Below are 14801 nucleotides of genomic sequence, written 5' to 3'. Positions count from 1 at the left end.
GCAAGCGGTAATGAATGAGTTTCTTTATCAATAGCGCGTGAAAACGTTGTGTATTTCAATCAACGCAAATACATTGCAACGGTATTTGCTTTTTTTTTTATAAAATTTGCACTCAGGTACAATTGTTTTTGTCTTTTGACAGATTATAAAATGATGTTTGTAGTATGTTTTCGCTTCGAAATTTCGTCGCGATAAGAACAATTTTATTTTGAAGGAATTGTGCTTTTTATTTAATATAGTTTAAACCGATGAGTTATGGTTTTTTTTTTGTTTGTTTGCATCAGAGATCGTTTATTAACTATATAACCTTTCAACCCTTTAATAGACCTTGTAGCTTTATAGCACAAATAAAATACAATCTACGTCAGAAAGCCTTGACCCGAAGGCCGCTTATTCTCCGTCATCTGTCCTTGTTCCAACCTTCTGCCTGACCTCGGTCTCTGGGACGCCTCGACAGAGGTCACCGGGAAGTTCAGGGCTGTAGTAGACGTGTCAGGGATTCAGGGCAGGCCTTGTTAACGAGGTCGGGGCGACCTTGTCGAAGGACGATATTGTCTCCTCGAACTTCACAACATACCCGAAGCAAGGCTTTTTGTGATAGGTTGCAGACATAATATACACACATGTAACGTATTATAAAATATTACAGACAATGTTTACATAATAAAATGTTTATAGTTTGGTTTACGTTTAATTTGTCTTGATACAGAATGTATAAAATTGAATCTTTTTTTTCTGTAAAATGTTTTCGTAAGCTGTTTTATGACCTAAGATGTTTGGTATTTTTTACATCGAAGGACAATTATATTGAACGAAGAAATTGTTAATTCAGGAAACAATCGACTAACACTATAATCGTTTTAATACCAATAATACAGGCACGACAGTCAGAAATACGGATTAATATTTAAGAAAATAAAAATAGTCTCATGTTAATATTAAGAATATAAAAATTATGTTACAGTAAAGATACAGTTTATGTCTACTTTCCAATAAGATTATAATGAACTGGCTTCCTAGCAGTCAACATATATGTACGTACATAATAATATGTTAAGGATGCAAAAACAAATATTCTATTACAAACTACAAGATTTATTAAATAATTAATATCGGATATTTGTATTCTTAGTTTTAATTAGTTCTTTTTTGTGAGGATGTCTGCATTTATTCAATACAAAGTATTTGTAGTATTATAATTTATCATCAGTGAACTATCTTATTTAAATTAGAGATTGAAATAATATGTAATGGTTAATTTTAAAGGTTGGCAACATTTGTGCAAAAAATAATAATTTATAAGGTTGGCAAAAACATAAAATGTAAAGTAACGTGACGGTTCTCATTAAATCAAAGTATTAAAAAATATTTATTAAATAAAATGTTACTATAAACTTGTTTTAATATTTTATAAAAGTTTGATTGACGTATTTACAAAGACGACGAAGATTAGACGAAGAGGTTTAAATAAAACGAAGAATGTTTTATTTATGTATGAGTTTACTGATGGCCGCTTTCATCTGAACTTTAATACTTTACTCTATATTGTAATATATAAACGAAGATCTATGCAATGCTCTTGATTTTAAAATAACATCCTTGAACTGTAACACTACAAATGTATGCCTGTATAAATAGCGAAGACAAAACAATTCAACGCCTATTCTCTCCTCCGTTTGTTAAATGGTTTTCATTGTTTAGATTGGAAGGTATTGACGAGCTACCAATACAGAAAAATAGAAAAAAATAATAAAAAAACCACGCGTGGAACACTTAGTATGTTTATTTACGCGTGAATTTTAATTCAAAGGGGCTAGATTATAAGACTGAATATTCTAATGTCTTTGCTTAAATCCCCATTGAGGTTTTAGTTGAGATATTCCCGCTTAATTGCGCCTAGACGTGATTTTCTATCATATGAGTATCATGAAAGCCAGGGTTAGAGATCGTGTATCACGTATGCGCACAGACTTTGGCACTTTAATATGCCCTGCACAGTAAACTAGTCCCCTTGAGAATAGACAGTATGGTCAAAATCAGTCGGGAGATCAGTCAGGTCTGATCATCGTAATTATTTTAGATATTAATATATAAAATAATACAACTATATTACAAAATTATTGTATACAATATTGCTCGCTACTTCAAATTAAATCAAAGTTAAGATAAATATTAAACATAAATTTATTAATAAAACTATTAACAGTTTGTTAATAGTTTTATTAAATAGATTATGAGAGATTTAATACAATACACTAATTACTGTACGCGATCACGATATTCAATCATTATACATCACTAGCGGGCGATGCGCCAGCGCACCTGTTGCGGCCCACTGACTCAATAGGATTTTATGCTTTTTAATATTTCGATTTAATTAATCTTTTTTGTGACTAAATTTATAGAGTATAAAGTATAAATCCGGCGCAAATTAACAAGATAAATGATCTTACTTGTTTACGTTTCTGATTTTTTTTTATGAAACAGCCACTATCAGACTCTATCTTAAATTTGCTACATTAATCTCTATAATGTGCATCCAATAACATTAATAATTGTTAATTGATGTAAATTACCAACAAAATTGATGTTAAAAATATCGTTTACCACAAATTGTTGTAATAAAAATAGTTTTTTTAATTGGCATTTAATTGCGACTCAGAGATATTGTTAATATATTTACGACTAGTTGTGTCCCGTAGTTTCGTTTGCGTTTTATGGCTTAGTTGTTAGTCAATAGGCGTAAAAAGAAGCTTCCTTGTAATTCAAGCTTGCTTACCAAATATCATCAAATCGGTTCAGTGGTTTGGGAGTGAAAGAACAGACAAACAGACTGACAACATAATTTTTCATTAAAAATATTAGGCTAGATTTGGCTATTTAGGTATGTAAGAGATGAATTGTCTATATGTAGCAAAATAAAAAGTATAAATCAAAATCAAAATATACTTTATTCAAGAAGGCCTTTACAAGCACTTTTGAATCGTCATTTAACAAACTATATTAAGTGAAGCTACCACCGGTTCGGAATGCAGATTCTACAGAGAAGATCGCGCAAGAAACTCAGTAGTTACCCTTTTTCAACATTTAAAAATACAGTAATGTTAGTTAAATACAATTATATATGTATGTAACATGTCCTGCCTGGAAGTCAACAAGTATTAGCTCCACGCTTTTTTATCATCTATATAATCTTATATCGATTAATATGCAATACCACGAATAATTTGAACAATTTAAATATTTCGTTTGTTTTTGTCAATCGGCTAAAAATCTACATATAACTTGCTCAATGCTCGTGTATTATACGTAATAGCAGGGGTTGTTCTCTTAGTATATATATATACAAAATATAATTTCTTTGTTTCAATTGAAGGCTTGATTGATTTGATAAAGAACTTTAAATATTTTTTTTAATACTTTTGGACAACATTAAATATACATATGTATATTGTACAGAAGGAAATGCTTCTAAAAGCATTGCTTTTAGCTTTTAGCATGAACGTTTCGAATCGGTTGTAGCTATACATTTAATTCAACACTAACATGACGATTCAAAAGTGCTTTTATGAGTCTACTTGAATACTGAATGTTTTGATATTTTTGAGTGCGGCTCTTTATGGGTGGTGACCACGAAAAGAAAGAACCAAAATAAACAATTCATCAATATTTTGTACGAGTCTGAACGTTAACTATGATAATGAGAGCTAGCTGTTTATTATTAATGATGTAAATCATGTCTTACATTACACTATAAAATAAAATTAGACGGAATCACAGGAAATTCAAACCGAATTTCCTGTAAATCTTTCGCTATTAAATTCTTTCATCTCGATTTATAGAGTTTTAACAATAGAACCAATATAACTTTGTAGAATGTACGAGAATTTATATATTTTCGATCTGAATATTTTATATCAAGATTAATCGACTTACTTTTTTTATTGTTTAGTTGGGCGAATGGATATATGGGCCACTTAATGGTAAGTGGTCACCACCACCCATAGACATTGACGCTGTAGGAAAGCTCTACCTGGCGCTGTAGGAAACTTGACCAATATTTGTCAAATTGTGTTTGTGTTTCAATTTTTGTTTATAATTCATTTCGTTTTTGGTTGTGAACGAAAGCATCGCGAGGAAACCTGTACGTGGTGGATGAGAATCTCTCATGTGTATCTCGGTTGGTGGAGCGTGGTCGATTAGAGAGCTCCTTTCTCCTCTCCAAAGGGAGAGGAGGCCCAACAGTGGGACATTAACAAGCTTACTCTACTTTTACTTTTTTACTGTTAAAGAGTGTTATATATTTTTATCCAATAGTTATCCACAACATGAAACCTTAAGAATTACCAGTTAACCAAGTAATAACACTATTCGAGACGAAAGCCGATACGGACTCTATACGTTTTTACTCTGGTATCCTAAGGCAAAGAGAACTGACGTAAACTTACAAATATTAAGCACCGGTGATCGTATAGCTGTTCTGGAAGAGTAAGAAGTTACACCAATAGTACTTCTCTAAAGACTAGATGTAGTATCTACCTATCTCTTTCATTTTTGGGGTAAGGAAAGGTATTATTTTTGAAGTTATCAAGGCGAATACTTACACATAGCCAGATAACTTACACATATATCTTCTGCTTGTAGATGTTGCAAACAGCATATTGCCATAGAAATAATCAAATTTTAAGTATCTAGTTCAGTAGTTCCCAAACTTATTTTTCTCGTGGACCACTTTCTAAATTTTACTGGTTTCGGTGGACCCCCTGCTGCTACTTTTCTACCACATTCTTAAAGTCGCCAAAAAATAAAAATTGTGTCGCTTCTGAGTTCTGTCCCTATATTCCGATAGGTAAATTAAAAACGAAAAATGGTACATTTTATAACACTTTATTTATTAAAAGAATAGAATTACAAGAAGATCTCTACTTTCTAGGAACTCCAATACGGAATCGAAAACAGAGTAAAATCTCGTTAAGCATGCACCTTTCGGCAACCAGCGTACTTCAGTATGTAAGAGCAGTCGTTGGAAGTCTTCATCATTTTCGTCGCACAATTGAGCAAATAAACGCGTAATCAATGCATTCCTTCTGATTTTGTTGACAGCTTTTATTACAAAATGAAGAGATTGGTTCAACCTGTCACTTAAATGTTTTGCCACAAGATGTTGTCGGTGGATTACGCAATGAATAGCTGTAAGTCCTGGTATAATTCTTTTGAGATGACTTATAAGCCCACGATATCGCCCGACCAATGCAGGAGCTCCGTCTGTTGCCATTGAAATAATGTTTGTAAATGAAATCGATTTTTCCGTAAAAAAATTACTCAGGACATTAAATATTGATTCGCCCTTAGTGTCATTCTCCAAAGTTCTGGCAAATAGCAATTCTTCGTGAATTTCCTCCTCTTCTTCTTCTTCCATAATAAATCGGACATATGCCAATAATATAATATATGACTCGTCCAGTTGTATAGAAAAATGAGTTTTTTGCAGATGATTGCACAAAAAACTTTCGATATCAGAGCTCATTTCATCAATGCGTCTTTGTACAGTGTTGTTACTTAATGGAGTTATTTTTAGTACGTCAAATGGAAATTTGTGCAAAACATTTTTTAAAACATCTTCAACAGCGGGTAAAATTAATTGTTCTTCGATAGTTTGCGGTTTTCTAGATTTTGCTATAAGTAATGAGATATTATAAGGTGCCCGCAAGCCATTATCGTTACTTTGAGATGTTGAAGCGAACATACTGTTCTTTTCATATTTTTGATTCAATGTTTGAAAATATTTTAAATCTTTACGTATTTTATCAGTATGACACATTTTTAGATGATCTTCGAGCTTTGATGGTTTCATAGAGTCATTGCTCAAAACTTTGTTGCATAATAGGCACATGGGCAATTGTTTGTCTGCCTCTGATGGAACAAAACCATATTTCAAATAATGGACACTATATTGTCGACATTTTTTCTTTGCTGTAGCCATGTTTCGTGTCAGTTACCTTACCTGTAAAAAAAAATGTTTTAGTAACCAAGTTTTTTTCTGAATATAGATATCACACCGCAGCCTTTGTCAGCACGCGGAAATAGAATTACGGCTTGTAAAGGGACCAACTAATAAACCGCTAAGACAAATACAGACGTTTTCACAAAACGGTATCAATTTTAAAGTACCTAATTTACCACTAATTTTTAATAGTACAAATAAAAATTGGTGTACTCAGTATCGAATACTGATCATATTTGTGTAGGAAAAAATAAAAGTCGAAATCCCAAAATTGTCCATAAAAATGATAACTAACATTTCATCAAATCAATGAGTTCACGCGCTCCATGTATTTGCGTATTTTTTGTCTGCGGTTTCATTGTTAAGACGTGACAAACTGGCATCGAAGCTCAAGCCCCGCCCTTTTCCCGTCGCCCGCGCACCGCTCGCTCTTTCCGAAAAGGAATAGTTTTGATAAAATAGTTACTTCAAAATCAATTTAAAATGATTGTGAAATAACTGTTTTATAAAATTAGTAGTTATTTGCATGAAAAATTACAAAATTAATTGCTCTGCAATATTGCTTAATGCTTATTCGGCCTTTTTGGAGAGGTAGTGCTTCTCTCGTGAAAAAACAATTGAATATAACGTGCTGTGTTTGTCTTCAAATCGAAAGAGGACAATTAAAATATCTGTAAGTTACTAAGTTACCTATCTATACAAGCAGTTGTGATCAACCGACTAGTACACATAAACAAAATACTTAAGTAGTATAACAAAAAAAAGGTAGGTACTTACTTTTCTCCGGCACTAGCAAACACTGATATAAATTTCATACATAAAATTCTCACACCTTTTTTTCGAAATTTTATTGTATTATAGTATTTATAGTGGTGATCAAGTTCATGTCTGAACAAGCATTAAGCATTGTCGGGCTGATAGCGCTTTGCAAGTCTGTACACGAAATTGTACGTAATATATTAATACGCAAGTTTGGACAAGTAACAGTCGCTTGCCTTATTAAAATATTATCTGCTTAGTTAGGTACTTAAAACAATGTAGGTAGGCCCTTATAAAAACTATGCTTACATTTTTGCTCTTTACTATCAAAAGCAGATAAATTTTCGTGGACCCCCATTAACATCTTATGGACTCCCATTTTTTATTCACGCCTACGTAGACCCCCAGCAAGTCTCCCGTGGACCCCTGGGGGTCCACCTGGACCACTTTGGGAATCACTGATCTAGTTTGTGAATCGAAATTTTTATTCTTTTTGCTGTTTGTAAAAACCGTGAAACCTAATTTACATATCGGTATGCGAATTTGACGATCGACGCTGCATCGTGCGTATATATAATACAGTATTAACAAAACAAATTTACTTTTAATAAATTTATTACATGAATATAAAATAATAATTAATTAATAACAAAATACTTTAATCAATATCTGGTTTGCTAATATTATTACAAAAACAGTTTAACAATGATACGCCTGACCGTATTTCGCGCTGCTTCCCGCCAAAAAGTGAATGAATTTAAAAGCCATCTGACAGCTTGACGTATGACGTTCGGAAAGTCACACTAATTCTCCTTATAATAGGCTATTAATTAATTGAACTCCGTTGATTATTCCCCTTTTTTATTTAATGTTCATTAAGATACTAGACAACTACAATATTATAATATGTAAAAAGAATAAGATTTAAATACTTCTCCATCGTACGTGACATTGGCGAAATAATCTGTACCATCTCGGCCAAAAAAATGCAAAAATATATATATATTTAAATAATAAATAGAAAAAGTGATCTAAATATTTGATAATTGTATGGAATTAATTAAAATATTCATTATTTTATACAGAAAACATGCTATTGCACAAATTTAACCGCCTATCGTTTTAGACTTTTAGCACCCGGAGCAAAATATACTGTCCGACTTTGTACTTAAAAATAACCATTTAACTCAAGTGAGTGGTGATTATCTCGAAATGCAAAACGATATATTGTAACAAAGATTAACAGTGTTTTCTCATGCCGCACTGGAAATACTTTATTATAAATAAAATATTCTTTACAATTTTAAGTGCCATATATCACTAAATAATAATGGTATTTATACGAGGCGTTTTGCGATTTCATAGAAAGCTCCTGTCACATACAGACGCAGAAAATGTAAAAACTTGCCAAGCGCTATTTGTATTGGCAAACGATAGGGTTTTGAAAAGGCGATAAAATAATATATATCAAGTAATAAATTTATAGTCGTGTATACAGAAATTATTTATAGTTCAAATATTTCTTGATACTTGCATTAGTTGGATCTGTTGTATTAATTTTGTTGTTAAACTATTTTTTATTTTTATTTTGTATAGTACTTTTTGTGATAATATTAAATCCATTTTATTCGCGTTAGAACGGGTTTAAAATGATTAGTGATATGATCTAAAAAAAAAAATTAAAGTTGAGTGTAAGTGCAAAAAGTATAACACCTGATGTTATACTTTTAATTAACAAACGAACAGCCATCTCGTCCCCAATAGAAGTTTTGCTTCAAGTGACAAGAGGACTGGTTCGTTTTTTGTCCAGAGGATCGAAATGCGATTCAGCGGGGAAATGCTGCTAGCATTCTTGCCAACATTCCACGCGGTCATTATTTATACAGCAATTATTTTTAATTCATATTTGTATATATTTAAAAATCTTCAAAAATTAAATTAACTATTAATCTTTCCGAAACAAAAATTCTAGATATCTAGATCATATCTTTACTAATTTTATAAAATTCCTGTAAAATTGAGATGTATTCTCTACTGACGTCCTCAAAATACCGTTCCTACATGCTCCCACTCCTTTATCAGAAATGCTGTCCGCTACCTCTTAGTAGCAAAATAATTGCCAGTATATAACGTGAACATTCCAGAAATACTATATAGAGCGGTCATCTGAAACTGTTATTATATCGTACTTGTTAGACGTTCAACTATGTTTGGATATATTTGGTCCACAAGTATAAACACTTGGACAAAAGATCAGGAACAAACGATTTTTTGCTACATTGTTTAAACGACCTAACTTGAGGAGCCTCCTTTCTACGTCTCTGTTTCCTAAGATGACAAGTGACAGATACTTAAAATAGTTAACACATTCGAGCGATTTTTCTGCTGCTGATAACGCTATCCTTCTCTAAACATGGTTTACTTAATTTTTTGTTATTGATCGGTCCGTCACTGGGTTCGTATCACTCAATTTCAACAGTCAACTTCATTATTAGACACAGAAAAACCGTATCGTCAATAATTAAGATTATTTACATGGATAATGTTCATCCAGTGGTCGACATTTCGCTTAGCTTAGACCGGATCGATGAGGACAAATCTAACTGCCTCACACCGCACTCTATATTACAAAATGGAATATGTTTAATACATAACATTCAGTAGTAAAAATACCAGTAGAAAAGAAAATCCAGATAAGATAGAAAATTGGAACATAAACCTCGTAATAAAATAAAAACTACATTTCATCGCCAATGTTGAATTAAATTTTAAGCGAAACAATAATAGAAGTATCAAATAAATCAAATATAAAAATAGACATGTAGTTATGCGAGATTTTATTATAATTAAACGTAGACGAGATCGGACGCACTGAAAACATGCGTAGGTGAAAATTCTGACTCTTTGATATAAAAATTTCATACGAAAGAATTCGGTAATCTTTGTTATTAATCATCATTTTTCATCAAAAATTGAATGAAGTTTGAATGTTTATTCACACTATTTCCGTCGTTCATTCAAGACTTTTGTATTACGTAAATAAATCATACACTCGTTCATTATGACTTTATCTTATGTTGTTCGGGGATACTTAGTTAAAGAAGGCTGTTTTCTTCTTTCGGATGTAAAATTAATGTTGAGAAAAAGAGACAAATCAGTGTTTAACTAAACACCCGCTAAAAGTTTATAAGTAAGGCTGTTATTGTCTTTCAACTACAAGTATCTGTAATCCTTTCTTATTTTTAAAGTGTTTATTGTAATTTGAAATAAAAATCACTTAACCCGGTTTCTCCGAGGAGCCGGATTAAGTTTTCCGAATATTACACCTGCGTCAAAAAGTAATTAAATTCTTGATAATTGCAGATCTCGAAAAGTGGATGTTTGAAATTAATGCCACTAAATACTTTTTTAATTTACTATATTTTATTTTTTATAAATCGTAATAAGTTCCCCGTTCAAAGAGCAGACACAATAGTTAAGTAAATAACAGTATCGTAATTCTAACAGTGTAACTACAGGCAAAAGGGACATAGCATCGCAATTCCTGAGGATGGAGGCCATTGCTTATAATGTAAGAAATGGTTAACATTTCTATGGGCGGTGATGACCACTAACTATCAGGTCGGCCATTTTAACAGCCGCCTATCGATGGCATTAAAAAAACCCATAACTTAGAAGGATTAATTTCCTTCGAAGTTTACATACGATAAAGCGAATGCTATTTTTCAATTAAAGAACACATTGTTATCGTTCAATTTCATTGATAGCGCCATCTAGTTAAAACTAATCAAAAATATAAGTGATGATCAATAATAAATACAGCGCCATCTATTGGTGCTTTTTAAAACTTAGATAGCTTCGATTCAAACCCATCCTGAAAAAGAAAACTGAAACGCTGAACGTGTAGCGCGGTAACGACTTTCAAAGATATTTATGCTTGCGGCGAACAGTATGAACTTGGGTGTCCGAAAATAGTACAGTTTGACATATGTACGGCGGAAACATGTAGTTTTTATTTTGAATGTCGTCGTTTGGCGAATTTTATTTTATGAAAGTATCCTCCGTGTTGCCGTAGATGATTTTCGATATGGATTCCGGGTAAATATATACACAGTAAACTATAATCGTTTTCATTTGCACGCTTGCGAATTACATATGTAGACGAAAATCTGCTATTGTTTTTGTTCCATATAACCTCTTTTTTTACGTGTTTTTGCTTTTATACTTTGATTCAAGGCATACAATATTGATCGTCCTTTATGAATCTAATATAATTAATATTATAAATTATACATAATTCATTACATTACATATGCACATTTTTAAATGTAACATTGGCGGCATTTCTTTTTGTGACAAGCATGAATGAAAAAATAGACTCGTTGATATATATAATCATTATATTTATATTATTAAATGCGTAGATATCTATTGATTTGTTTTCTATTTATAAAGATCAATTTTTTTAAATTATTAATTGAAATTTATTTTTAGGCTTAATAGAGAAAGTCTTTGTCTGATGTGATAAATACAATTTAATAAATAGATATGATAATTCATTGAATTTATTCGAATTTCAAATATGACGTATTTATTCATTTTGTTCCTGTACGTCGGCCATGGACTTTAAAACATGTTTTTTTTTATGTTCGAAAAGAGTAGATAAATCTCAATTAAACTTATAACAATTATTAAAAACTATACGTAAATCACCTACGTTCCCATTAATACACGTAATATTTAAAACTATTGAAGAATAGTTGAAACTTCAGTAGTTACAATTAAAATTTTAAAAGTAAATAAAAAATATCCCATGGAACCAAAAAAATGTTCTAATTAGAACGACTCGTCTAGGGACACAAGCGATGACTGACGTCGTCTCGTAACCATATCGTTAGTAAGCTGACCTAATGCTCAACTTATTCGTAGTAATTTTAGAAACCTCGAGATTAAAAGCTATATCCACAATGGCAAAATAATTATAGGAATGTTTTCGTAACAATCATTTTAATTTGACATTTTTTTTTTGTTTAAATAATATTTAAAAAATAAAAACACATGTGAAGTTAACACGAAGAACTTTAATTAAAATTAATTAATAAATTTTTTTGATTATTTTTCTTGATTCATTTTGTAATTAATGACTAAAAAATGGACAATAGACGTAGTCACATAAATTATTAATATATGTTTTAACGTTCTAAGCTAAAATATGTAAATATCTACAGTATACTGAAAATACAAAATATATAAGTGTCACTGTCATCCTGGATCCCCCTTTCAGTATTGTCGCTTGGGAGGGGCTTGACACCACTGTTTAAAATATACCCATTTTAGCTTACTTGAGATAGTCTATGTAGGTCTCGTCTCATGAGGCGGCAAAATCTAAGGACTGTCAAAATATTATATTAAATATATTAAATACAAATTTGATGCGGTTTTCTTTAAATCATGAAAGCAAAGTCATATAAATTTCGTAGATTAGAATAATTTGGACTAGAACTTATGTCATTTGAATAATTAATTTTGTAAATACTAAATTTGAAATAGTTGACAATAATATAACAAAATATATACCCATGGGTTTTACAATATACTAGTTTTCTATACGTATAAATATAATTATTTATTATCGTACAAATACAATTTAATTGGCGGTAAAAGTGAATTCCCTTGCTCCCAATTCGGAGCTTTTCCCTTTACATTTAATAAGATCTTCTAAAATCTGATTTAGGAGAGCCTGTTATAGGTCATATATAATTTTATTTTTTGATTACTAAATAAATATTGTCTTTTAATTACAGAGGCAGTACTAAGAGGCTGGGTGAGGGTGGCGACCAGCGTTGGTACATCGACTCCACGTACGCGTCCTCTCTGAAGGTATCACTCCGGCTCCCCACTAGACAGTTCCTAGAAGGTAAGTTCAGTAGAGGTACTAAACATAGGCTTAATATAATTATTTTAATATCCCTATAGTAAAGAATTGAGCCTAAATGGTTATCGTTTCAATCTCAAGAAAAAAATATAATATATACAAGATTGGCTCAAGTATTTTTGATAATGGAAGAGAAATAGTTTGGAAATCTCAAAAATTTCAACAGCCGACTAACAGAATGCTCTTTGAAATATGCGAATTTTTTCGTAAAAACGTAAGAAAATTTATGAAAGTCTGTTAAAACATACATGAATAAAACGCATGATTTACTGGAGAAGCTGAGAATGAGGTTAATATTTACAGAATACTATCAACCAACGCTACGTCTGAGTCAACTTGCCAAATACGTGATGGGTACGTTCAGATTTGCCCCGTCCTTTTTACCCCATACATAGGAAAATCCATGAATATTTTTACATGAATGTATTGCATCAAATTACCCTTATAACGAATGTGTCTTAACCATACTATTGCGATTACATTCCAAAAGAATTATTTGTCTAAATTTAAAAATCGAATGAATTTTATTATTTTTCAATTTGTCGGTTCAAATAAGTAAATAATCACAAAAACCTTAAGATTCGGACTGTAAAAAATTATATTTAACTGGCATGGAGCAGTAGTAATCATTCCTCTATAACCTTTAATGTAACTCCTTATGTTTTTTATTTCTGTTCTAATTATATATTTGTTTGTTCTGAGAAATATAATCACAAGCCATTCCATATAAACACTACTAAAAGTAACAGTAAAATGTGGTTCAGCGCCATCTCTCGCATTACACTTGAACTAAAACGCTAAACAACCTCTCATGTTCGTAGATTTCTGTATAAAATATAGATGGCAGGCAAAACGAACACATACGTAAGCAATTTTAGTATAATAATTATACAAGTTATTAATAATATAGAAGTTAGTGTATTATTTTAATCAAAAAAAAAACAATAAAAAAATAACTTATACCTATACGAAAAAAGCAAACAAATTGTCTTTATTAATTTTCAAAGCTTATTCCTGATACATTTAAAAATAAAAGAAATATTTTTAATTTTTATAGCGTAACTGTACGTTTATCATTTTTTATGTTCAAAAGTACAAAAATATAAATGTTGTATAGTAATAATATGTTAAAAATATAAGAAGATAAAATTAATCAACTTGACAATCTATTTTAAACTAATAAAATATTGCGATTTGAGTATCTTATACACAATACATTTCCTGAATACCTTCAAAATCAAAAGTCACATTCTCCTTCTTTTATAAAAAAAAAACGTGTCCAACGTAAAATTCGATGTTTTTGAAACTATGTGACATAAGTGACTATAGTTTTTAATTTATAAATTTCAGACAGTAACAAAAAACAAAAAGAAAATATCTTATCGAATTATAATTAATTAGCATAAAAAAAACTCACAATCTATTATATTTAAAAGTATAATAGAACCTCACAATATAAACCTGTTTAGCGATGCTCTAGTCTAACAGTATAAATTAATTTAAAAAGCTAGTAAATTGTTACCAGCACTGAAATTTGAGTGCAAAATAATATGTGTCGAAAACTATTATAAGTGTGGTGTTGCCTTTAGTTATAGTTTCGAATGACGCATTCATATGTTTTATGTGGACAGGTGGAGGAATTTCTTTATATATCGTTTAATATCCACACTAACATTTCGATATTTTTGTAACACCCTTATGGCGTAGATTAGGGTTATGTCATAAATATAATTTTTTAACGGATCTCGACATTTAAAATAAATTTAATTTTAATAGTTAAATGTAACATTGAATCTAAGAGGTAATGTTAATAAAGAGTTAAGATTAGACAAACATGTTTAACTAAAAGTCAGTCAGTATAAGATTAATCTTGCATTGCTATGCAAATGCTTCACCTGCTTCATAAGCGCCACCTGCTGCTCCAATGCGAGTTGCTGGAATAAACTACAGATTTTAGAAATTAAATGAACTAATTTTATTGTTTTAAGTAATTATATCATTACATAATAGACTATTAAAGTCACTTACAAGTCAGCAAATTTATAAGAGGGTAACTTCAGGCACAAGGAACATATCTTGGCTTCCACGGTTGGCGCATTGGTG

General features: G+C 30.9%; 1 protein-coding gene across 6 annotated transcripts in view; it reads left to right on the top strand.

Moving 5' to 3' along the window:
* The window catches only part of LOC113393859 (filamin-A), a 90127-nt gene that overhangs the window by 13694 nt on the left and 61632 nt on the right, over positions 1-14801 (top strand). For 2 of the 6 annotated variants that reach the window (XM_026630964.2, XM_026630963.2), the window contains exons 2-3: positions 12568-12680; positions 13002-13052. In XM_026630964.2, coding sequence (XP_026486749.1) covers positions 13049-13052 — 4 coding nt within the window. In that variant the 5' untranslated portion in view covers positions 12568-12680; positions 13002-13048. Of the gene's footprint in view, positions 1-10714; positions 10862-12567; positions 12681-13001; positions 13053-14801 lie in introns of those variants that run through there. The other 4 variants (XM_026630968.2, XM_026630965.2, XM_026630961.2 and 1 more) reach the window with 3 other exon arrangements.

Source organism: Vanessa tameamea, chromosome 26 (assembly GCF_037043105.1).
Source record: "Vanessa tameamea isolate UH-Manoa-2023 chromosome 26, ilVanTame1 primary haplotype, whole genome shotgun sequence".
In the NCBI taxonomy this organism is placed as follows: Eukaryota; Metazoa; Arthropoda; class Insecta; order Lepidoptera; family Nymphalidae; genus Vanessa; species Vanessa tameamea.
This window is presented reverse-complemented; position numbering and strand designations above follow the sequence as displayed.